This window comes from Poecilia reticulata, chromosome 2, assembly GCF_904066995.2.
Source record: "Poecilia reticulata chromosome 2, P_reticulata-male-v2, whole genome shotgun sequence".
Lineage (NCBI taxonomy): Eukaryota > Metazoa > Chordata > Actinopteri > Cyprinodontiformes > Poeciliidae > Poecilia > Poecilia reticulata.
Window position 1 is genome coordinate 24,061,687 of NC_088831.1, and position 26,586 is coordinate 24,088,272.

Here is a 26,586-nt window from a genome sequence, read left to right on the forward strand (position 1 = left end):
ATTTCGGCGACGGCCATGTTTGTTATTCCACCTTTTCCTGGGAGGAAGAAGCCGGGGCCCTTGATCTGGCTCGAAGCTAAACACTTAGCTTTTGTTCCCCGAGATGAATAAGAGCACGGAGTACGAGGCATTGGGGAAAAGGAGGGGGGAGAAGAAAGGACTTGGGGGGGCCAGAGGAGAAATCCGGTCACCAAGTGCAGAGTGAGGCTGGTCATTCTATACCCCGCTGAAGCCGAGGCCCCGTCACAGAACGAGAGCCGTTCCTTTTGATGATGTTCAACAGATCTACTGGCACATTAAATTAAGACTGGGGAATATCGGGACTGAACACGCTGCATCAAATTTAGTCCTCGTGAACGTCTCTCGTTACGTTCAAAGGTTTAAAACTAGCAGTGTAATTAGAGTTTATATACCAGATATTAAGGTAAGCGGTTTGACTTTGATGACCAGCATCCACGTTTGAAACTCTTGTTTTTATGCTACAGAGGAAGTAGTTCTTCTGTTGACCTGACAAAATTGAGTCCTAAAGATTTCTTGTCTAGTTTGCTAACAACGCTTTGGCACAAAAATATCAAAGAGGCCATAATATTTTAAAAACGTTTGACAGCGTCTGAGGTGTCAATAAGAAAAATACAATTTGACAGGAAAAATAAGAATGATTTGTAAACATGTTTTTAATACTGGTGGTGGTTAACCATTAGCCGCTAATAATGCTAAAGCTAGTGTCGTGTTGCTAACTCGGAAGTGCTGTTTCAAAGTTGCTGTTATTTTGTTTTTGTTGGGACTACATTTGACCAAATTCGATTCAAAATGTACAACATTTATATTTACAGTTGTCAAACTCGGAGTGAAATAAAATACTTAACAAGAATAAAGAAATATGTTGTTTTACTAATCATGGTAACAACAAAAATAAAGATTGTTCTGATTAGGACACTTCACAAAAAAGTGCTAAAATAGTCTAAAGTTCACACAAGCAGCAATCAACCAAGTTGTGTAAACCAGATGGTTAAGTTTTGCAAAGATGACATGTTTAGAACAATTAGTGAGAACTGCAAGATAATAACTTAGCTACTTTCTTACAGCCCAGGACAGAAACCGTTTGTTTGCTTCTAGGAGTTTATACTTGTATGTTACATTGAGCAAAAACTCTTCAAAAATACGCCATTTTTGATTTTTAAAACCTTTATTTTATTTTTGGAAAATTTCAACTGTTTCTCCTATTTCTACAATCGAGGAATTGGCATTTCAAACGCATAAAAACAATGTAACAAATATTCAAATTCTGACTAAATTACTGCACGCTGATTACAGATCTAAAACGCAGCTTGTGGTTTTTAGAAGCTTCTCTATGTTTTTGAGAATAAAACAATAAAGATTATTAGTTTTCTCTAATCGCTTCTAAAGTATCATCTTGTCTCGTGAGTTGGACGTGTTGTTACACTGTTAGTTGGAAGGATAAAGCCCACTATAAACAAACACGGCTCCACCAACTCTCGGCGGAGCCGTGTGATGAATAGTACCAGTCAAAATCACCGCTGACGCTCATAACCCGATTTTCACAGGGAATTTTGCACAACTTCATTTTGTAGTAACACTATCCACCTTGTAAAAATGAACACCCTCTTCTGACAGCACAAGTGAGAAATGGGATAGTTTTCCTACTGAGTTCCCAGATGTAGGATTGCCATTGTATTCACACACCCAGTGTTAGCCCAAGAAGGCACCCTTTAAAAAAGGGCTCAGTCTACGCTTTGCAGAGAAAACAAACCTGTGATATGCAAGAGGTGGCAGTGCGAAACCCTCAGTACAAAGTGCTTGTTTACTCTAGAGTAACCCCAAAAGGAACATTTGATTTGAAATTTGACATCCTCTTCTCGTATGGCATTTTAAAACCGTCGTCCCGCTAAATATTTGGGTTCCCATGATATGCCTGATGCTCAGTAAGGCCGTGCGTGTGCTTGCGTGTGCGCGAGAGAGTACTTGTGCCTGCGTGCGTGCGCGCGTGTGTGTGTGTGTGTGCAGTACAGCGGAGCAGAGTACATCTGCAGTGGTAAGGAAACAGTCTGTTAGCATACAGCTTTGACAACTCCATCAGGCCCAGTCTCAAGGTAGCTGTCAATCACAACAAATCATCTCATCCCCGAGCGCTGCGAGGACCTCTCTCCACTACTACACACATGACAGGCCCCTACAGCTCTATTTACCCATGCACACCCTCCCAGCGCCAATGATTTTGTAATTAGAAAACAGCAAAAGAGGGAAGGGAGAAGGGGGCTGCTAGCAAAGTAAGGCGGTAATAAGTTTTGGATACAAAGCAAGTGAATGGCGTCCTTTCACTCGCTACATTGGCATTTGAAGAGGGGGTTGGCACTTGCATAGAAAACGCAAAGGCATTCTCATTCACTCTCCCATTTAGGGAACAATATAGGCTGGTGTGTGTGTGTGTATGTGTTAAGGTGGGGGTGGGAGTGTAAGAGTGTCACACGCAGACTCGATTTGCAAGACTCATTTTCGGCTAAGTATAATTAGATTAATGTGGCGATGGCATAGCTCAAAGCCAGGCCCTCTCCGCTTCCATCCCAGAGCATATGAATTAGCTACTAAACACATCTTTATTCCAGGCAGATAAAGCGCTGGTGTGAGTGTTTAGCATATCCTTTATGATGGGGAAAGATGTTAATTGTGTCCCATTACTTCTAAACTGTTTGCTTGTTGTATTAATCACTGTGCTAATTGATGCAGAAATAAAATTGTTGCCACAGGCGCAGAGGGGAGAGAACCAAAGTCGGGGATGGTGGATGAAAGATTATCGTTGCAAACATATGGAGATGGCTCTGCTTTGAAAGTTTGCTCCATCTACCCACAAGCACCGCGTGGGCCTGAGTGTTACTCTGCGAGCCTCATCAAAGGTGAGGTTTGTTCTGAATGAAGTGAAACGCGTTCAGTGGCGTGTTCACGTATTTGGTAAAGGGGGAATCTTTGCAACAGTCTGGACAGCTCTGGCAAATTAGCATTTTAAAACATGGGTCTCATTTGTACGGCAAATGCTCTGTGATTCAGAAAGCAATTCACCCTGTAATTTCCAATGCACTCTCTGCCTTGTCTTTTTGAATGGATACATTTAGTATGTATAATTATTGTGCTCAGTTTCCTTCTGAATGCATCAGAGTGCCACATCATTCCGCCTTTAGATCGAGCATCTCTAGGATGCTTAAAGTAAACTTATTCATTGTATTTCTAAGGTTTCATCAACATTGTTAATGTGTTTCGTGTCACTTTGTTTTTCAATATTGAATACGAGTTGTTTCATAGTCAAATGTATTTTTTAGATTTTACAAAAAACCCTGGCCAAACATACTTCTTTAAGCATTTTTAAATGAAATTTTCACAATGTCCTGATTCAGAGTTTTATAAAAGTACAATTTTTAGTACGTTTGAACTTAACTGTGACAATTGACACTTCCTAACTGAGGCTAACATGTATTTTTAAATCCTCCCTTTTCTTCATTTTAACCTTTTCCACCAAGAATTTAAGAGCAAGATGCAAGGAGAATGATCCCAAATGAGAAATCATCAGGGTTTTTTTGCCCCAGGTTAAAGCAAACGGTGAAGCTCCGACATTTTTCTTCATGTCTTTTGATAAAAGACTTTATATCTCTGTCAAAGTTTTTTTTTATACATCTGCCTTGCATTTAATTTGTATACAAATGAAGGTCGCTTTAAATAAATAACATGCCACCATCACTTTTCCACAAATGTGCATTATCTGTAGACGCAATCTCCAACTGATGAAAGTTCACCTGGAAGCCTGCCAAACGCAGGAGCTGATGGCGTCCTAATTTACTTTCTGATTAAATCATAATTTTTTGTATCTATTCAGGGCGCATATAGATTGTGTATGAAACATTGGACTTTTATCCCGAAATGGTTGGGTGATTTTTGTACAAAAATAAATACATAAATAATAATAATATTGAAAAAAGTAAGATTTTCCATGCAGCAGCACAATCTAAAGTTTATGCTGTTCACCCCAATACAGACACTGTACAAAACTAAGTGATCAAAGTAACAAAAACGTCATGACAGGACTTTTTTTTTTGTCACACTCAAATGTTTTACATTATCAAAAATATTTTAATATCAGACAACTGCATCCTGAGTAAATATAAAACACAGTTTTCAAATTAAGATTTCCTTCATTTGGAGAAAAAGAACCATCAAAACCAACCTGGCTGCACAGCCTGATCAGATTTCAGTGTTCTTCCACACACAGTGAAACAGGAAATGATTAGAGGGTAAAATAAGGCAACTGTCAGGGTGTTTTACTCTAGACGACCTTCATGTTTGACCAGGAGAGTAGCTAAAATAAGCTTGTGCTTGTTGTGTTGAACATTCACGTTGACCAAACTGGTCATGCAGTCAATCCAGTCTGCCTAAGAAACTTCTTCACACATATTTCTCTTGCTACCTGTGTTACAGCTTTATTCCTGGTTTTAGCCGTGCTAATTTCAACATGTGATCTTGGAGTTTTAACAAAAGAGAACAAGAAAATGACTCTTACTAATTTCATACAATGGGATGTTAAATAGGAATTTTACTATTTATATTAAATTTGTCAACAACGGCGTCATTACAAATTAGACAGTTTTGTTGTCTTTACTTAATAATTGAAAGTAATTGAGAGAAATGTAACACATAACATATATATGTGTCATTTTTTTGTAGTTTGGATCATTGTCATTTTTTAGGCCACTCTTTGGCTGCCTCAGTGTGACACACTGGTCACTCTAACCCAGTTTTTGGGTTAACTCAGCACATTGAGAAAGGCTGGCACTAGACAGTAAAACAAAACACAAATCAAATAGTCTTTAACCCTGCAAGGTAAAAGTGTAGAAAGTTTAGAGCTCTTAGAAACGGTTTGGTCTCACAGCTGAGGTGTCTGAATTTCTGGCACAAAGACCAATAAATTTGTGCCTGCCTGAAGGCAAAAACAAGTATGCTGCTTTTTCTTATTTTCTTTGCAGAATCACACTCAAGGTTCCATTTAAGATCACATTTTAAATTCAACACATTTCTGCATGACATTAAGGCAAGCAAAAGGATTTGCAGGTGCCAACCACAAACACAGAGGACTTAATGTGTTGGTGTATGCCTCGCTGCCTCTCTAACCACCAGTGTGAACACGGCACAAACACAGGCGGCCATTTAAAGAGCCGCGGGCCCGCAAGGAGCAGGCGATGAATGAAGAGATTCAGGGAGGACTTCAGAGGTCTTCGATGGTCGACCAGCCGCTGCCTTAAAACCTGCTGTGTTTTTGTATGCAGATTCCCCTTGTCAGAATTCATTTATTCAAAAGGGGCTATCTGAGAGCGCGCGTTATGAGACAAAAATAGTCGCATTCACGTTCGTCTCGAAAAAACAAACAAAAAAAAAAAACATTTGAAATACTAATGCCACGAGAACATGCCGTCTCTGCGGCCATGTTTGTGTAAGAATCTGATCCAGCGCACCTCAGCTCTCTGGCCCGGAGGCACGGTTCACACACACAGGAGAGCACTGATACCGCTTGCAGAGTTCAATACTCTGAAATTTGCGCTGGAAACACTTTTTCTTGTTGCAAGAAACATTTATCGTTGGCACTCTCTCTCTCTGTGTAGCCGCTAGATTCAATAGCAAAAGCAAGAGGGGGAAAAAAAAAGAAAGAAAGAAAAATCGATATTTTTTAAAAGGTCTTTAGATCATTCTGGTCATAGAATTGCACCTTTGTTTATCAAAATAGATGTCCAGGGTGATGATTGCAAAATTGCTAACCCTAACTAAGAAACGATAAATCTCCAGTGTTTCACAATAGATTGAACCGTGGCGTCACAATTTCGGTCTGTGTTTTTCATGGATCTCTGTGCCCGTCTCCCTCTTTCTCTCCCCCTCGGCACTCTTAGGCTCGGCACAGGTGGTAGAAGCTTCCCCGGTAGTGTCTTTCTCGCTCCTTTTTGTTCCCCTCCAATTGCTCTGATCGGGAGCTGTTGATGGTGATGACAGAGCTGGCTGTCCATTGATTTGCTGTACCCCCCCGGTTGTGAGTTCACAGCAGATGACACTCTTCCTTGGGCTTTAATTAGAGCTGCCCCCATCTTCTCTTCTTTCTGCCCTGGATGTGGTTCGGCAGATGAACACAAAAAGCTCCCACAAACAAAACTCCCTGCTAGGAAATAGCCAGCACCGGCCCTGCTGTGGCTTGTGTTTAGTGGCTCGTCTGGAAACCTGTATGAGGAAGATAGAGGATATTTTCTGTGGGTAGACGAATGCACTTGTAATCCAGACTATTATTATTAATATTTTTTTTAAAAAAGCCATGCATGTGACCTAAAGTGCAAAATTAGAAATAGACAGCTCTTTACCGTTTTATTAAACAGATCCCCAGGTGTACTTTTTGAAAAATAAATAAATTAAGAGAACTGCAATCTCGCTGGAAGGATGGTACATTTTGTTGATCCTTCTATCGCCCATGTGGCTTTGTCCTACCCCCTGCTCTGCCATAAGATACAGAAGCCCCAACTTACCATCTGTCCTGGACCCGAGCCACTCCAAACCTGAGCGGGAGAGCGGCGGAGGAGAGAGTGGACAGACAATCCGTGGTCTGGTCAGGGGCTATTATCTCAGTGGTCACGGGTCCTTGCACATATTTCATGGTTGCTCCCAGGGTGTCTTCTCACAGCTATTAGCACACTGTATTCAGTTTGGGCACTTGTGGGTCACTTGTGGGCTGCGTAACGCTCTTTCACAGCTGAAAGACAAATGGAATACGAGGCACGAGAGATGAGAGCTGAAGGGTCACCATGATAAACAGGCCATTCTGCTGAATTTGGCTCAGATTATATTCCGGCTGTCTCCTTGCTTCTTTTTCTCATGCAGTCGCTGATGATGGGGTGGTTCCTTAACAACTAAAGTAAAGACACAAGATAAATGTTAGTTGTTTTTTTTCTCTCTCAAATCACTAAATTTGTTTCCTTAAGAAAATAAAAATAAAAAGAGGGGGACAATCTTTTTGAAAAACCTTTTACATTGTAGGTTTTTATTTCACCTTCATTTTTAATACAGTAAATTGCAAATATTTACACCCATATTTGATCACATTACAAAAACAAACTTCCATGTAGTTAATTCAGATTAATTCTGTGAAAGTGACATGTTTTTTTTTTTTGTTTTTTTTTTACAGTTTTTTAAAAGTCTGAAAGGTGTGATGAAAAACTGTATTTAACCCTACCTTCTTCTTGAAACAACTCAGTCAGTCAGTTGCCATTAGTTTGAAAACAGTCCACCTCTGAGTTTTTCTATCTCAGTGTAAATATAGCTGTTCCATCTTCAGCAATAGCTAAAAGACAACGTGGACAGGTCCAGTGTAAAATTGGGGAGAAGTGGCGTTAGTGATATAAAACAGCAGTTATGTAATGGTAGGTTTGTATGTTGGCACAACTGCAAACCTACCAACAAGTGGCTGTCTATGCTCACAGAGTGGTAATCAGAAATACAGCCAAGACATATATGGTAACTGGAGGAGCTGCAGAGTTCAGGCAGAAGAGACTGTTGACAGAACAACAATTTGACCTTAAAACAAGCTGTTATGCAAGAGTGACAACAAGAAAGTCAATGTTAAAGTCATTACACAATTATTTGTTTGCTTGTTAAAATTATTTGTTTGTTGCAAACTAAATCCAGCTGAGAAACAATGTCAAAACTTGAAAATTAATGTCTGCAAACGTTCTTCTTCCAGCCTAATTGAGCTTGAGGGGTTTTGCTGAAATGAATGAGCAACAGCTCCATCCTCTTCATGCCCTAAGCTGGTGGAGACTTTCAGCTGAAGTCACAGAAAGTCCCCTGGTCATAGTTGGGATAGAGGTATGTCATTCAGGGTTTGTTAGTCACACTTCTGTTCTGTACTTTTAAAAAGTAAAGTGTATTTTTTTTTCTTATGGGGTCATAGATTGTTTATCATGTTTGCAGTTAGCTAGTTGTAATTAGTTCACTTAAATTGCTAATTGAGAAGGTAAATCTATTCTTTAGTGTACTAGTGCGCCTCAAAAATGTGCTAAATACTAATATTTATAGCTATAAACCAAGAATATAATCCTAAAGTCAATTTATAAATTCATTCAAAACAGAAGCTACTGTTGGTCCTGAGGATAATCAAGAGAAACTAAAACCCATGTAAACATCCTCATCATGTTCCATAGACTAATACACACTTGCACAGATGCCCTAAAAAAGAATCAAAAAACATGTGTCCACATGTTCAGATTCCAAAACACACATGCTCGAATGCATGCTTGCAGACAGGCACATAATCAATGCAGTCTTATAGCAGAGCTGACCAGTGGGGGGGCATGACCTACCAGGTGACCCATGCATGTCTCCACTAGTGCCAGCGCCTGTCTGTGACTGTGTGCGTGTCTATTAGTGTAAAAGTCAGCTGTTCGTCCAAGCGAGCGCTGTATATTTCAGTTTAAAGCTCGTAGGTGCGCCGCCGGACCCTGCATAGTAAAACAGCATCGCGGTGCGAAATGTGGTGTTCAGTTTTCATAACCCTTTTTGTCTCTTGAGTCATCCTGCCGACTGTCCGTAATCCCGCATCAAACCTTCACTCTGGAGTCAAAGTTTAGGGTTTAAGACATCCTGATGGCATTAGTAGAGAACAAAGTGGAAGTCCAGTCATAAAGCCAATCAGGGGAGTCCTTGTTGTGTCTCATAAATCTTCCACTTTGTAGGGTTACTGGGAGGTCTGGGAAGTGGAGATTTCCCACCCATTATTTTCAGGAAACCTCAGACAACCTCCCCCTGAACCCAGGTCGTGGAGGGTTGTGACCTTGGGACGATCGTCATTGTTGTTTCAGTAACTATGGCAATCAGGCTCCCCAATGCTGGGAGGCTCCTGATCCATTCTGTACAGATGCAGATAATACAGAGTATGTCATACTATTCACATTTAAGCTACACATCCGTAAGCTGAAGCTCTGTTGAAATGCAGTCAATATCTTTTGATCCATACAGTATTTTTCATGCGACGCTTATAATGCTAATGTCAAGATTTCAGTATTTTCTGAAAGTTGAAAAGAAAACATTCTAGTCATTCATTTGTGAACAGGATTTCAACTACTTTGTTCGACCTCGTCAAACTATATAGCGTCAGTAAATATTTTAATGTATAAGCAATAACTATCCCTGTGTTTGTTGTATTTGATTTGACTTGTTACCTGATTTTGAAAGGCAATGACAGACAGTTAATTTTGGTTTGGCTTTTAGCAGACTTAACAATTTGACTTTATCTAAATGAATTATATGTTTAGTTTCACTGCACATTAACTCAATTTTCAAAATATTTTATTCATTAGCCTTTTTTGTTGTTGTGATTAATGACTTTTGATCCCAGTAAGTAGATTTTGCTTAATTTTATTTATTAATTTACCTAAATTTGTTGCTAGGTGTCGGTTCTTTTGCCCCTTCAGCATTTCATTCATTTTTTTCTGTACATAATAGAGTATCTACTACAGAACATCATTATGGTTAAAATGCATCAACTTGTGGCAAAATTTACAAAATGGAAGTAAGAAGGAACAAAATAGCGATGTTATCAATAATAATAATATGAAATGTTTTCTTTTTGTTTGCATGTACGTTTTTTTGTTGCAAATTTAATTCTCATCAACCAAGTCACAGTTCCTGGCACCTCAACAGGTTTAAGACGTATTTCCAGAGGGAAAGCAACCATCTCCGTCTCAGTGAACAGCAGAGCTCTCTGGTAGGGCAGGGATAAGCCCTCTGACAGAACATTGAAAGGTTTTCTGAGTCTCCTGAGGCAGGTTGCTAACCTGAGACGATTAGCAGGTTTCCAAAAAGTGGTCTTCAGGGCCAGATGGGTTTTCTCACTGTGACAGTCTCTAACAACTAACCCTGCAGAAAAATAAATGGCAGGAAGTGAAGGACAACCATGTTACGTGGAAGTCTTTGAATATTAGTCCGTTTTGCTATTATATCACTTTCAAGAGAAAAATCCAAAGCAAAACACGGCACAGGTGCACCTATCACCTCTAACGCCTTAAAAAGTTTCCCCCCAATCTATCAAAGTCTTTTTTTATGACTTCTGTTCCACTTCTAGTTCCTGTAACAGCCATGTAGGCCATGCCAAATGTGCCCAGAAATAAGCTGGGCCTCCCCACTGTCTCTGAGATTGCCCACCCAGGAGTCTGGCACACGCCACAGTGAGCAGGAGGCCCTCTGGATTACAGTAATACACAGGATCTCATAATGGAAAGCTGCCGTGCACATTTCCCTCTCTCCGCCCCCATTGTCCACACTACCAACTGCACAATCAGGACATGAGTGTATGTTTGCACTCGTTAGCATCTCTGGATTTGTCGGTGCCCCACTTCACCCTTTGAATTGGTCCTCACTGCTTCTTGGCTTCGGCGTGGGTAAACGTGTTTAAAAACGTGATTCTTAAGGCAAAGAAAAACCGGGATTTCGTCACCCAGCGCAGCATAAAACTAGCTTTAAAATGTGCTCGAACGCTTACAAATGACCATCTTGATTTATTGAGGGCAGTTGAAGTCATGGGTCATAAGGAAACAATGACAAGAACAAACCTAACCCGAGATACTACATAAACAGGACCTACCGCATGTTAGACAAACATTGCCACTTCCCCCCCCCCCTATCACTCTGTAATCACCAAATAATTAATGGGCTGGTTGACCTACAGACGGGCGAGAGGAGAGGACATCCAGACACATTTGAAAGCCCGCAAGAGAAAAGGGTTGTTAAGAGAAAAATAGTAAGAGAAGTAGAAAGCTAAAGACTTTTTTGTCAGGCTTTCTTGGGTGACTAACAAAGGCGCAGGTGGGCCAAAGACAGCAGAGGGGTGTTCTACCTCGAGTTTAGACCACCAGGTTACCACGAACTGTACATAATTACACCACAGAGGTCATTTACTCCTCTAAGTGGCTTGCTTACCAGCCCCTTCGGTGAGTGCACGCTAATCAGGCTGGTGCTTTTAAACAATGGGCCATGTGTGCATCTGGGCGTTGTAAGAGGAGCAGAGGTAACAAGAAGACCGCCACCGATCGACGTGGATGAGATATTTCAAAAGGACACCAAAATAAAAAAGCCTTGAAAAAACAGGGGGGATGGGGGGGAAGCGAGGAGAGGCCAGAGGTAGACAGACGGACGGGGCAGGGTCCGCTTAGGTTGCAGGGAGGCACGTCTTCAAGCCTATATTTATCCAGGAGGTTGAAGGGGGAAAAGGCGGATACAGTGACACTTAGCACGGTTGTAGAGCAGATGCTTTCTCAAACAGAAATAAGAGGATTGGCAAACTATAATAAACCACAAGTCTAGCACGCACGCTCCGCCTTGATTACCTTTTCACGAGCAAATAAAGAGAGCAGCAACAGAAACTGCTACTGGTTTTATTTGCAGCCCCTTGCAAAAGTTGTGATACCCTTTCATATTTTGACAATACGACCACAAACATCACTGTTTTTTTTATTTTTTATTGGAATTATATGTGATTGACTAACTCAGAGTGTGACTTAAAAGGACATTGGTACCTGGTTATCAAATATTTGTATTTTTTACAAAACTGTGAAACGTTTATACGCATTTATATCCAAGCACCTTTACTCTGATCTGGTCACCAAATCAGTAAAACAGAGTCAGTCTGTGTGTAATTTATTCACATTTACATCACTTCACTTCTGTCACATTTTATAAAAAACAAACAAACTAACCAAAAGCTGCATGTAATTATTGGAAATGTAACTTTGTTGAAGCACCTCGGACACCCGTAATAGCTTCAACTCATCTCGAGTTTGTCTCTAAAGGCTGGGCAGCCCTGGTTTTGTATATTTTTCAATATTTTTGCTAGTGCTACAAAGGCATTTTTATTACCTTCCCAGAGATGTTCAATTGGATTTAAGTACAGGTTCTAGTCGGGCCAATCAAAGACTTTGACTGGCTACTCCTGAAGTCACTGACATTACTTCATTATGTTTGTTGTGTGCTTCAAGTTATTGTCACATTGGAAGATGAATCATCTTAGAGGTGAAGAGGACTCTGGAGCAGGAATTTTTTTGAAGAGTCTCTCTCCATTATACTGCGGTTGTTGGGTCTGACAATGTGCCAGAGAAACATTTCTACAAAATTCAAGTGGGGAGCCACATCCATAAGGCCAGAAGAGTTTTGCAGTTCAGTTCTCACGTTTGATATACGCATTGCTAACAAGCCAATCGGTTTTGCCTGCCAACAGTAGCAGTGGAAGTACAGAGAGCCATTAAAGGCCGGGCCCCAGCAAGAAAAACAAAACGTATCCACCTGAGACCACAGAGGGACAGGATGCGGGCTACTTATAGCAGCCCAAAACCAAACCACATGAATAGCAGGAAAAACGGCTCAGTACGAGAGCTGCGCCGGGCCGTTTGAAGTGCGCCACCTCTAAACTATTCTGAAAAGCCACCCCTGCATCTTTGAAGACGGGTCTTCCTCCACGCTCTCGTGTCCTGTTGTGGATGAATTGTTTCCTCTTTCACTTTGTCTCTGTTTTCCTGCAGAAACTGACACTGTTTAATTGTTCTCCTGAGCCCAAACCCGCTCCTCTTTGGAGGCTGAGAGGGTGAAGAGTTTCTCACTTCTCTTCCCTGGTACGAGATGGACAGTAAGATACCGACAGGTGACGCGAGGGGTGGCCATCCTCAAGAATCAGCAGAAGGATAACCCCCTGCTTATCGTTACCGTTTCCTCAGCCCATGAGGTTGCGACCTTGCGCTGCCCTTTGCCTAAGAATGGACTGCTAGTGTAATTTATCACTCAAAGCTGCGTGATGTCATTACACAAACATGACACCAGAACGAGGGGAAAAAAAGAGTGACATATTTTGTTGTCTTTGGTGGGATTTTAATGGCTGACCTTGTAGATGCAACAGATTTATGGCATTTCCAGGGAGGAAAAATAGGCATTTGCCTCTCTTCAGTGAAAAAAAAAAAAAAAAATGCACATAATAGAAAAGGTAGCATGCGAACATCAATGTGTCGATGATGGTTTTTGTCCCTGATGCAACATGTCGGACATGAAGCATTACAAACAGAGAAGTCTCCAAAATGACACTAAATATCAATGTTTCAGCTGTTGCAGCTCAACGTATCGCATCGCATACCTCCTGTGGGTTGAATGTAGTTGTTGCTGCACGCCTTACAAGAATATGTATAAAGTACTTTCAGCTCCGAGCGCTGTAACTGAGTATTATCCGTGCTGTCTCAAATAAAGCTACAGTATACGCGCTTCTTTTGTCTCCTGTGGAGAACAGGAGCTGACTTTAACTCTCAATATCATGGCATCTAGCTGCACTTGCAGATTGTTTGGTTTTCTCCTGCGGAACAAGTTTACGTCAAAATGTATCGTCACGTTCTGCCTGATCATTTGAGAAACTATGAAGGGTGTTTTTTGTTGCTGTTTTTTTTAATACCTATGGCGTATAGGTTGATTTTGGAGAATTCTTGTAGAAAGTCAAACAGGTCAAGAAATACATCAGAAATGACCTACAGTAGTGCATGTGAATGTTTTGTTCCGTGTCATAATTCTCTCTTCCACTTTTTTATTTTATTGTGTGCATAGAAAACTCTGGTATTTTCATTGAGTTGCACTTCATTTATCAGTACTGTAATCTAACTGAATGCCTATTGGTACTAAAACTATTCGATATTGGGTAAACACAAACATGACACCAACCCCATTAACGGCATTGCTTACATTAGACGTAGATGCTTATTTGTCAGTTTCATTTATTTCCTTTAACCAGACCACTTCTCCTCATTTTAAATATCATCTACTAATTTATTTAGCGATATTACAGTTGGATCACAAGGTTTATTTTGTAAAATGCAATTTCAAACAAACTATAGAATTGAGCCAAGTTAGCTTAATATGTTTGCTTTATGTTGGATATTTTAAATTATTTTATTAGTAATGCAAGTTTTCTTTTGTTGGCCTTTTATCATACCAGTTCTGAAAGCCCAAAAGAGCTGCTTCAAACCAAGTCCACCTTTTTATGCTGGGTCTTTTTCTGCCTCCGAGCATCCGGATATTTGCTAAAACCTCGACATGAAACCCTCTCAGCAGATAAATTTAGTCTTTGTGTTTGTGGGACAGCAAACTGACATTCACATAAATTAACGGGGCCAAACTGGAGAGCTTTAACTAATGGAGTATTTCTTGTTGTAATGACTAGATAGGAGAATAATGGAGTGTTAGTTTGCTTCATAATAACGCTCGATATCCAGGGAAGTGCAGATAGGCACATTAGAAGTCAAAGACTGTTCCAGAATAATAGGAAGGCTCAGAGATAATGTACTCTCACGGGGGGGGCCGCGACATTAGCAACAGCGCAGCAGGGCTCGGCTTGCACATGTGCCAATGACGCATTAAATCCTTCAATGACAAAAGAAACATGAAAGGTATATCTGTAGGCACACAGATTCACGGCTATTATTCATCAGACATCATACTGTACATATTTCTGTAACAAAGAGATCGCTAATGTTGGCTGCTAATGGCACAGAGCGTGTGAGAATGAGAAAGAGGCATTGTTTTTGTAAAATCACATGTGAACATTCGCAATTTGGAAGAAGGCCTGCGGATTTTCCTAATTAATACTAGGGTATTTGTTTTTGAGGAGAAGAAAAAAAATTTAAAAATCCAAACAATAGCAACGACTGTTCTCTATTTAAAATGCATATTTGTTAAATGCAGTTCCGCTTACAGAAATCAAAAATCTGTAACGAGATCACACTGCGGTTAAGAAAATGATGAGAAACACAAATGGGACAAAAAAAAAAGTATAGATGACATTAACTTCTGCTCAAATGAGCACAGTAGGACACACAAGGTATTTAGCACCACTTTTTCTGTCTTCTCATGGTGTTTGTCAACATTTTAGTGTATTCAACCTCCGTCTTCCCTGATGGCAGATATGGTGGGTGAGTGTAATAGTGCCAACCACCCCCTCCAACCTCTTCCCTTCATTAGATATTAATTTATTCATTACATGTTAACTCTGTGAGACCTTGGAAGGAGACACCAGGTGACTCTTCTTCATTTGGTCCCCACTGCTCTCCTCTGGGCCCAGGACAAACCGCAGTAATGCCACACAGTTGGGGAAGCACTGAGCAAATTATTCAGCTCCATGGAGAGGGACTCTTTGTGGTAAACACACGGTGGGACATTTGTGCTGTCATAATTAAATCTGTGGATCCGTAAGACCGGGGTGCCTTTATTTTGGGTAAACAGACAAACATGTGGTGTGGAAAACATAAATGAGTAGAGAACTATTTTTTTTTTTTTATTTGTAGTGCATTTTGGGTTTTTGTTTATTGTCTTAATAATGGGTGCAGCAAGACGCTACTAAAAACGGCACAATATCGTCATCACAACGAGCGTATATTGGTCAAATGAGTCTCATATATAAAGATATGCGAGATAAGGCTGACACTCTATTGGAGGGGCTCATCAAATCCAGGCCTGGACGACTGATGTCCTGAAAGTTTTAGGTGTGTCCCTGGTCTAACACACCTGAATCAAATGGCTGAATTACCTCCTCAGCATGCAGTCAGGTTCTGCAGAGTCCTGCTAATTACCTCATTATTTGACTCAGGTGTGTTGAAGCAGAGACACATCTAAAAGTCGTAGGATGCCGGCTCTCGAGGCCTGGATTTGAGGAACCCTGAGCTATTGTAAGTATTAGCTCCTGTTTTGAAGTGAAAAAGAAGCAGCTCAATTTATCCTGTTGTGTCGAGTAATAAAGACTAAACAGTCGATCACAAAAACACAGCAAAACTCCTCTAAGTTTGGTAAAAAAGAAAAAAGAAAGTGAAACACAACTGGCTAACCAGTACTCATAAGAACGTTGAAGTTAGGATATGCCTCCTGGTCTTAAAGGCACTAAAAGTTTTGCACAGTTTTCATTGAGTTTGGATGGCATTTGATTCGTCAAACAATCAAAATATCTCAGCTGTCGCGGTGCGTTGTTTGTGAATTTGTCAGATCTAAAGGTAGGTTGCTCTCAACAGGATGTTGTTTTATTAAACACATTAGCTCCTGCTTTGTTTCTTCAATGCATGAAACCGAGAACAAGCAAGAAAGGAGGATTGCAGCAGAGGAGATATGCAGAGCTCATTTAACGAGCAAAATGTATGACAAATTCAGAGTTTGCCGCACTGCCTTAAAGCGAATGCTCTGGAGGAGATAACGGGAACACAACGATTGAGTGGCATGTGGCTTTAAACAACAAACTGACTAATCTGAGATACTGACTAATCTGAGATACTGACTAATCTGAGATGAGTTAAACACAACAGAATCTGGATAGAAAAAAAATTGTGAAGCAAAGTTTCATTTTAGCAAGAAAATGTCCTAATGAATACCCAGTCTTCAAATACTTTACATCACCACATAAAAGCATGGTCAGTGACCATTTTGCGAATAATGTTAATTGCTTCACCTGCTGAACACATAGACAAAACACACGACATTTTAAATGTAGGTTTTTATTTCAATAATGTGGCCTGCCTACTTGATGCCAAAAGCAGCCTTGATTTCATGAAGTCAATCACGCAATTATGATTCTGTCTTGAAATATCGTTTTTGTTGAGCAGAAATGCCCCAGCACATGGAAGCAACCAGCTTCTCCGTATGGTGTCCCTAAAATGCCAAGACACAACACCTGAAAGGAGATAAAAATACATACATACATACATACAAAAATCATCCAGTCTTTGGATAGACTGGATGCAGAAGCACCAGTTACTTTCAAATCCCATCTCTACTTTGTTTTGTTCTTTGTTAATTTCTTCTTTTAAACATTTGTTTAAAACAATGCATGTGCTTTGCTAACTTACAGTAAAACAGTACAGTAAAACAGGAGGCTTAAAATGACGTGTGATTGGTCATTTGGCAGCCAGTAAGGCGTGATTATTATGGGAACCAAGAGAAGTGAATCTTTGATAACAGAAGGACTTCCCATTTCTGCTAGACTGTTCAAACCTTAAAGTTCATACTAAATATGAACTCTTTTTTTTATTTTTGTGTATGTGAAAATATACAAAGGGAGACCACCAGTGCTTTTATATCATTGGGATCAAGAATAAGTCAAGAAATGAAAACAGATTATTAAAAACACAATTTATGATTTGTGTACCGTTATTTTGACAAACTGGATCCATAGGTTTTGCAAAGGTATTTCTGAATTCTCCTCTGATGCCATTCTCGTTGACCCAATATCATGAATTCCCCGGTCTCGTCAAACAGGATTGTTACACCTTTCTTTTAAACAATTAGAATGTATTAAACGTATATATATATATATATATATATATATATATATATATATATATATATATATATATAGAGAGAGAGAGAGAGAGAGATTTTTTTCAAATCAGAAAACCCTGAGGCGTAAGATCAACATACACAGCTCAAGGCAAGGGCGGGCCTGTAGGACTTTACAACTTCCTTATATGAGTGAAAGAGCTCTCAATCTTCAGCCAAGCTTTGAAAGATCAGAAAGAAAGTCGCCAGCAAGCATCAATGCCAAGCTTTCCTCCATGGTCCATCAATGGGAGAAAATCCCCAGTGAACAGAGTGCCCGGCTAATCCACGGCTAAATGACACCTCCGAACGCTAATGCCTGGACTGACCACAGAAGCTATCCGCACCGACTCCTTCACACACGTCCCCGCTGATGCTTTTCAAGTCAGGGGAAACTTGAAAGAGCCGGGGCCGTCTCTGTCTCTTTTTCGGAGTGCCACCTGCTTTGCATCCCCGCACCGCGAGCCGCTATAGAGAGACATCTCCGGCAAACGAGAAAGACCCATTGTGTTCGGACGCCTTTGAGGGCATTGTTCTGCTTCACTAAGGCTGGGCCGACATCTGCACCATTCACTCCGAAGGAAGTTGTAATCACTGCTCACACTCTTCTCTGTGCAGCTCCAACTTCATAGCGAGAAGGCCTCTGGTAAACAACAGGCTGAAGAGAGGGGGAGTGCTTGTATAGGGCTTAAAAGGGGTTCGTGTTATTCTGGAGAGGAATTAGACTAAACAGAAACTCTTATGTGGCCCCATACAGGCCTCTAGATCCTAAAGCTTCCTCTGTAGGCTCAGATTGCCTTGGTTGATGAAACATTTTAGATCACCTCCCCACCAAAAAAAAGTGAAATATTCCTGAGTAACTTCCCAGGAAAAAAAATAAATAAATAAATAAAAAACTTAGGCTATCCATTTCAAAATGCGCCCTAACTATCCTTTCATCAGTTAAAAGTGAAGAAACACCAGTCTTGTTTCCATGGTCAACATGCAAAGGGTTTTCAAGCAGTTTTCATTTACATATAATTACACTTTAATAGAAGTCTGACTGGTTTGGGGTAAGAGACCGGCCGTGCTTTCTGCAGAGGAGACCCCCTATGATAAAGGATGACAAGCCGCAGCGCTAGCTCCATCTCAGGCTAATTAAACGAATCAATTAAGAGACTATTGTCATAACTGTGTAACTGATGTTCTGTAGTGGCAAAAAGAAAAAAAAAAACGGTCCCTCGGGGAGGCCTTCCAACCATATTAAAGCCGCTATCCACTACATCTCTATCTGATATTGATGTAGGCACTTATTTGCGCCTTGCTGTCATGTCATCGGAGGCGGGCACATTATGGAAATTGAAATGGAGGGGTTGAGGGGAGCAGGGCTGAACTCAGTGTGAAGCGACGGGGTTCGCATCCCATCACCCTCCAAGGAGAATTTGCTTCAGCAAACTCCAAAGTCCCTCAAAGTTCCCTAATAGCAGAGCCAGAGCCGGCACACCCAGCTGTGTGCATCCAGTCACTAGGTAAGGGTCGCGTAATTAGCATACTCCTCCCTGCCAGGCAAGTCGCGTTGATGCAGATAAATTATCATATTAGATTTACCCTCCTCAGTTCAACTGATTGGTTCCCAAATTGTTTTAGATGGCCGTCATTAATCCTTAGCATAGGCTAAGTGCTTTGCCTCAGATCTGATTGCACAGAGGCGCCTGGGGTCAAATTAACAGAATACTAATGTCTGAACTCTGTCTCATTTGCAGTTTCAGGATGCTGTTTCTATTACAGAAAAAAAGGAGTCAATTGTCATTTATCTAAAATAGGTTTGAGAAGCTCTCTAGATGATAATAGAGGTCCAAGGTAAGAGAGACAATGATTTTGAGTGCGAGAGCTCAGGAATGATCAAATAACGCTGGCGCACGCGTCTCTTTCAAAGCAAGATGTGAGATACGGAAATTGTAGCAATTAATTTTGATATTTTCCAAACAAATATTCCATTTAAAAAAAAAAGTGTCATTTAACCTCAGTAAAAATACAGTTGTGAAGGACTGAGAGGAGACTGACTGCAGAAGAGAGTGGCGCTTGCTCACTCTGGATGAGATGTGTAGATCCGCTTCTCAGGTGAGCGTTTCTGTTGACGCTCAAGAAATCTAGCTTTTATGGACGAGTGACAAGGACAAAGCCATTGTTGAAAGGACATTTCCACAAGTCACTCAAGTGACACAGGGAACATTTAAAAGAAGATTCTTTGATCAAATGAGATGCACAACATGTTGGTCAGTCACACCAAATCCCAATTAAACTACCTTAGTGTTTGATGTAGTATGAAAAAAAAAAAAAGTCATGCAAGTTAACGGGGCTTGACAAATCTAGCAGACCTTCATCCCGAACAGCCACCTAAGAATATTTCTGTGTTGGGAGATGTGTGTGTGTCTTTACTAACTGACTTATGAAAACCTACGTTCATGACCGGGAGTCCAGTGGAACCACGTCTCCCTTTTTGTCTTTGAAAGCCGACGCCGTTTGTTTAAGTGCTGGCACCGCATGAGTGGAGTGGGGTTCCCTTGGCGCCTGGGTCGCCCTGGCTCCTGTGGCTAAAGTCAGCATTGGCATGTTGCTGAAACCTTCTTATGGAGATCAAGGGATTATCCCAATCTAACACACAGAAAATGCATTTTCACCGGGGGTAGAGTATTACACTCATAAAATCTAAAACAACAGAGTGGAAAATAAATATATCGGCACATTATATGAAGCCAGCCAGTCTCCCAAAGGAGTCTGAAAAGTGCCATAGGATTCCTGAGGAATCCTCATAAGATGGTACAGACGATACATTGGTGAAATAACAGACATCTGCTCCTCAGAACACAGGCAGGAATCCGTCTAGGAGCAACCTTCAGTTTTCTCCTCACAATGCTGAGAAAAGATCTCAGCTCCTTTACAAGTACATTATGTTTTTTTTTTCTTCATTTAAATGTTTCAGATCATCAAACAAATTTCAGCATCAAAGATAATTAAGTAAATATAAAAGGCTCTCTTCAAATTTTGATTTGCTGTTTTAAACCCCTTAACTCTCACCCCCCGGACTATATAATGGGAAAACGGAACATGGGCTTTCCGTTGAATCATGAGGGGGGAAACAGATATTCAAAATGATTTGACCATTGTTAAGTCAGTGATTTCCTTAAGGTGGTTCGATTTCCCTTGCCACATTCAGGGCTGCATAGTTGGGCCAGTCCTGATATAAATCTTAAAAAGTTTTCAAATAAAGTAAAACATTGCATTTTACCTGAATATTGTTTCATATTTTCTGACTCAGTATCCTTTATTTGCAGTTTTTTTTTTAAAACGATGTTAAATGCAAACATAGTCTAAATAAATAATCAAAGAATCCCACTTCCGACTGTAGTGGCCTCCAGTCCTGAATTAAAATACAAAAATATACAATATTTTACACTTTATCACCGATTTAAAATCTCCTGTTTTGTGAAAGGGGAGGAGACAAAGGGGAGAAGAGGAAACCAGCTTCACTGCAGAGGCAGCGTTGCAGAGCCAAAGGAAACTGTCCAGAACTGCTGGCAGGTGGAGGTGTTAGTGGGGCCAGATTAGCATATTCATAGGTTCCCATTAGCTGAACCACGAAGGCGCAGAGTCATAGCCTATGTCAAGCTAAGACCACAAGAGGTTTACATGACAAAAAGCTTTGCATAAAGAGTTTTTACAAAGCTCATGTTTTCAGTGAATAAATGCCTGCTGGAGTTTGGACTTTAAACAATGTTTTGGCTCTAATTAAAGAAAGTTTGACTAAACCACATCCCAACTGGAGTTAAAGATAAGGAACATAAAAAAATTTTCTCCAGCCCATCACAAGACGAGCGCTGGGATACAATGCAATCATGCACATATGTAGCTGCACAATACAACTGGAGCTACATATGTGAACTTGAGAGGCATGGGTTTGGCCTGCAGAAGAAAAGAAAAGCTGAAGTAGAACTTGCATTGTCCACAAAATTGGCATGGTACTGTTTGGAAAGTAGCTGACCATACCTAACTTTATGTGGGGGAACCTGACAAGTCTTTTGTTAAATATGTGAGTTTTTTACCCACTTCAGTCCCAAAAACATAAAGTGGAAAAAAGGAATTTATATATATATCATGCCAGTGTATTTTACCTCGCCAGCTTCTACAAAAACCTAAAAAAAGAATGTTTTTAAATCTAGAATTGATAGGAGTAACAAAATTCTTCTTATATTGTCTGATGGGACCAAAGGAAGAAAGACAGAGTATACAGTTACATAAAAGAGTCAGAGAACTATTATCACAGATTCCATTTTAATAAAAATTCTGGAGCAAAAACTTATATGTGGAAAAATCTGTTCTCTTCACTAGTTTACTTTTATAGCAAATAATTATATAGATAAATTTTGAAGCAAAATTTGTCACTGTATCCATTTTCTTTTGTCAAAAAATGAAATTGTTGTGGTTTTAAAGCCTTTGGTAAAGACGAGCTTGAAGTGACTTGTGATCCATGTTCGGAGGTGCATATCTAATGTTGATGGTGTGACTCAAACAACCATTCTTGTGTCAGAAAAGTGTTTAAAATTTTAGATTTATTTCAAGAAGCAATACAAATGCTCATTGGGATTTGACTTTTTCAGTAGCTCTCTGTTTTGTGACTCTAAAACAGACGTTTAAAATGCAATTACCTTGTCCTGTTACCTTGTCATACTTTTCTTCAGAACATTTGTTTCCAGCTGTGCATCAAGGATCTGGAACCCTCCTTATTGTCCTTCAACATGAGTGAACAGATCTAGGTGTGTTTTGGTGCGTGGCCTCGCATTGCTGTGTGTTTTTTTGCCTTCTTACTCTTTCCCCGCCTCCCTCATACCTGTCATCTGGCAGGGCTAACCCCTGGTAGCTCCCCGCCAAATGCACACACATACACACGTTGTAAATCCCCGCCAAACGCCCGCCCTTCCAGCCCCTGCGCGCACCAGCCGGTGTCAGCGAATCAGCTGAACCGTCTCCGCCCCGAGAATAACCCCATGACAGACAGCCCGAGTGGCCTCCCCTTGTCAACGTAGCCTGCCTGGAAAGCTGACAGCCGGGGCACAGGGTGGACAGGCTACCGTGGGCAGCAGTTTTCACTGGGCAAGACCTGAAGAGGAAGGGGCCTTACAGTACGAGTGGGAAAGGGAATGATATTACCCGTAGAATTAAAGGATGACATCTTGGTTTTTCAGGGAGACTGAGCATATCATGAAGCTCATGATAGGAACACTAAGGTGTGATGTAGGAATATTAGTTAAATGTTTATAAGCTGTATTGGAATTTGTGGTAACAATGTTTTAAGGAATTAACAAAAATAACAAAATCAGCAATGAATCCAGAAATCACAATTGTAATTGAAGAGGTCAGGTCCTGTCAAGGTTACTGCAGCACTTTGCTCTGCAGTAGTTGGCTGGCAGCGTTGAGTGGACGATCCCTACAGAGGAAAGATTGAAAGCACTGGTTTGGCATTCAGCCTGCAGATTGTCATTATGCTACCCCAAACGAGCAATGAGACGGGGCATGCATTCTAACAATACTTCTGAAGCAACTTTTTCTTTATTCAGTGCCCAAATACCTGCCTTTGATTTTGCAAAATGCATTATATTTTGAGAACCAGTTGCCATCCCATTCATTAAAAACATGTCTGAGACTCACAAATAAACACAGTTATTCGGGCAGGTACACATTGCTTTGGATTGTGCAGTAGTTTAAAAGTGTGAAATGCAACAAGACCTCTGTGTATATTTTTATTCAGCCTTGTTTTTATTGTGGTGGCCCCTCAGAAGTTTATATATGAAATGTAGTCTGTACAAATCCCGCTGTTCTGTAAAGGCCTCTGAGGTCTCACAGCATTCCTCAATGGAAAATGCATGGCACAAGTGTAAAAGTGCCAAAATGTGGAGGTCCACCTCAATGGAAAAAAAAAAACTCAGAGAAGCAGCGGAGAGGTTTAAGAGTACTCTGGGGGAGCTGCAGAGATCTAAAAGTTAGGTAGGAGAATTCAATCTGACTGAACTTGAGCTATTTTGCACTGAATTATGAGGCAAAATCTTATTAGTCTCAAGATGTGCAAAGATGATAGAGTCACAGGCTAAAGGATTTACAGCTGTAGCCAAAGGTGATTCTGCAAAGGTTGTTTTTTTTTCTCAAGAAGGCTCAATACTAATCCAGTCAACAAATTTTCATTGACGGCAAATCTTATGTATTTATACATCTGTAGTATCTCATTCCATATCTACATTACTAACCACTGCGTTGGTCTTTCACGTGAAATCGTAATAAGAAAAAACTAAAATGTAAAGTTCTACTGTGATAGAATATAAAAAAAGTTCATGGGATATAAGTTATTGTGCAGAGTTAGGGGGCAACAAGTACAAAATTTCACTACAATCATTAATAACATTGCAAAGATGAGGAATGAGAGTAATCACACAAATGCACTATTCATAAAATCTAAACTGTTACAATTTGCTGATATAGTGAAAACTGTCATCTTGTTTAAAGCCAAATATTACCTGGAAAAATTCAAAAACTCTTCTTAGAAAAGGAAAGACTTTATAATTTAAGAGAAAAATGTGAATTAAAAATTTTTAAATTCAAAACCACAATAAAAAGCACTAAGTAACTAAAAGAAAAACATAAAATGAACCTCCTTTTGCATTTTTTGTTTTCAATGTTTTTCAGTGAACATATTTTTTACTTGGCATGAGAATACCTTTATAAGAAAGCAGGATAGTGTCACCAGCTTAAACAAATGCAAAGAGGAAAAAATAAAAAAACACAAGTAAAGTCAATAAGCAACATCATAATCGCCTCGGTTATATTTGAAGATAGATAAAATTAGGTTTGGATGAAAGAACAGCCTAAAAGCTAGATATAAAAAAAATATGCTGTTCGAACCGCAGAATAAATATGGATTTTGTCTCTACAAACATCCTGTTGCCATCTTAGCATTCAACCCCCCTGTAGCGGCAACCTGTATCAGAAATCCTAGCATCAATCATTCTTTTGTTCGGCTTTTCATGAATATGCCCCAGGAAGTTGCATCCGTAACTTGCGGATGTCTGACGGTTGAGAAGAGCATAAGGTTTGGGCGAGCACAGCGGAGTCGAGAGCAGTGGGACTGCTCGGCTTAAGCCAAATACATATTTATGAGTAGCATCCACCCACAAGCATGACTTTTCAAACCTAGCCAAGCTCAGGCAGGCATGCAGGCACACAAGCTGGGCCAGAATAGGGCAGGCTGATTGGGCCAGAAGCAGCAGGGGTTTGGGTTACTACTCAACTTTGTTTACGTGCAATTGTGTCCTTTATATCAACACTTTGTTTTAAAGGAATTTGCTGAAATTTCAGGATTGTGCATTAAAGTTGTAGATAACGGATTAAATACTGAGATTTTTTTAAGGGGTGTAAAGTTGATGAAAATGAATCAAGAGAGAAATTACTCTGATTTTTGAAGATGCTGATCATTCAAAAAATTGACCAGCTTCCCCTTCTTGCAGGTGCTTTGCCTCCCTGTGCTCTCGGTGCTTTCCTATTCAAGGTCAAGATCCAGCAGCCAAAGTGTGGAAAAGCAGCAACGTGCTCAGATAGATGTGACTTTGAAGAGGAGGAGTTTAGTATCGAATGCTATCGCCTGTTCGGTTTGGCTAGAACATCCACAGTTTGGTCTCCTTCACACATTTCTTCAAGGCTCTCTTTAATCTCTCCTGGTGCCTCTCAAACCGTGCCTTTGATGCTGTGATGCCCTTCTTTCACTCACTCAATATTCGATCTGTCTTACTTCTTACAGCTAAAGCCAGTCGAAGTGTATTCACATAGGCCTACCCTCTTGTTTATCACCAGTTCCTCCCACTCCTTTCCTCCCATGCTCGCAGAAATGACCACCTGACTGACTCCGAGGGATCCGTTTTATCGGCAGTGTAACGTGAAGTGGAAGTCGGTCTTAATTGATAGAAGCAGTCGATCGTGTCTGTTCACTACAAATGGGAGAAACACAAAGACGGGCAAACACACATGCTCCACTACGGTGTGTTAATGAAAGTCAAGTAGCTCGGGTGCTCCCGCCCACCACGTTGAGCCAGAGGTTTACGTATCAGCTATCATTCCCTCCCTGCTCGCACCCACAGATGAGCCTACGAAATAGAAACAAGATCCAAAATTACTTCTCGTTTACTTTATCTGGAGACATGACACATGTTGTGTGGGATGGCAGACTTTATTGTCAGCGGGAAAAAGCGGCGGCTGTATTTCTTCACACATTTACAACAGCTTCCTTACTGCGGAAGATTCGATGGATCGTGCAGTTTCCAGACTGCCGTGGTCAGGCTGTTTTTTTGTAATATTGTGCTCTGCAAAATCCTCTGGATGATTTAAGCTTTTTCACATTGTATCAGGCTACAGCCAGAAACTTCAATGTGTTCCAGTTAATGCTACGTGATGGACCAACACAAAGTAGAGCATAATTGTGAAGTGGGAGCAAAATGGTTTTGAGAAGTGACAAATCTGAAAAGTGCAGTATTTCAGGGTCATGTGAAGTGCTAGTTCTCACAATCTGTTTTGCATGAAGTGCAAACTTCTAATTTTGCTCTTACAAGAACTCCTCACTTCACAGCCATGTCCTGCTTTACACTGGTTTATCACGCACGATCCCTTTCAAATACTATTGGAGTTTGTGGTTGTAGTGTGGCAAGAGTGCGACATTGTTCATTTGATACGAATTATTTTCCAAGGCGCTGTAATCGCTGGCCATACTGGTGTGCTCTGCTGCTGATGTCAGAACGTGACCCTGTGGCCTGATGTTGAGTCTTCTCTACGTCAGGATGGAGAAGAGACGTCCACCATATGGCAACGCCTTCTGCATCCTTGTCCCGGAATAATTACTGGACTGTATGCGTCACAGCAATTCAGCTGAAAAAAAAAAAAGCATTAAAATAAACAAGAAGACTAAGAAATGCAACACTAGCTACACTACAGGTTTCTTTTTATTGTGGTTTAAACGCTAGGTCTATTTTGGACATATGAAGCAAACAATAAAACAGATAACCCCAAAGCAAACGGCAAGCAAACCCCCCCCTTTTTTTTTCTTTCTGAGACATGGCTCGGATCAGTGAGGTATTCTCCTTCCTACTTAACAGTAATAAGAGA

At 40.5% G+C, this 26,586-nt stretch overlaps 1 protein-coding gene and 1 long non-coding RNA gene across 3 annotated transcripts in view; one reads left to right on the forward strand and one right to left on the reverse strand.

Moving 5' to 3' along the window:
* On the forward strand, positions 1-26,403 carry LOC103479135 (uncharacterized). Its single transcript, XR_535901.3, has 4 exons — positions 1-424; positions 2,766-2,912; positions 7,775-7,899; positions 24,942-26,403. It is a non-coding gene; the product is annotated as an uncharacterized LOC103479135 (long non-coding RNA).
* Positions 4,001-26,586, reverse strand: part of LOC103479141 (uncharacterized) — a 120,263-nt gene continuing 97,677 nt past the window's right edge. The window contains exons 5-6 of one of the 2 annotated variants that reach the window (XM_081601155.1): positions 6,564-6,787; positions 4,001-6,264 (exon numbers count right to left, since the gene is read on the reverse strand). In XM_081601155.1, coding sequence (XP_081457281.1) covers positions 6,756-6,787 — 32 coding nt within the window. In that variant the 3' untranslated portion in view covers positions 4,001-6,264; positions 6,564-6,755. Of the gene's footprint in view, positions 6,265-6,563; positions 6,788-26,228; positions 26,350-26,586 lie in introns of those variants that run through there. The other variant, XR_014085195.1, reaches the window with a different exon arrangement.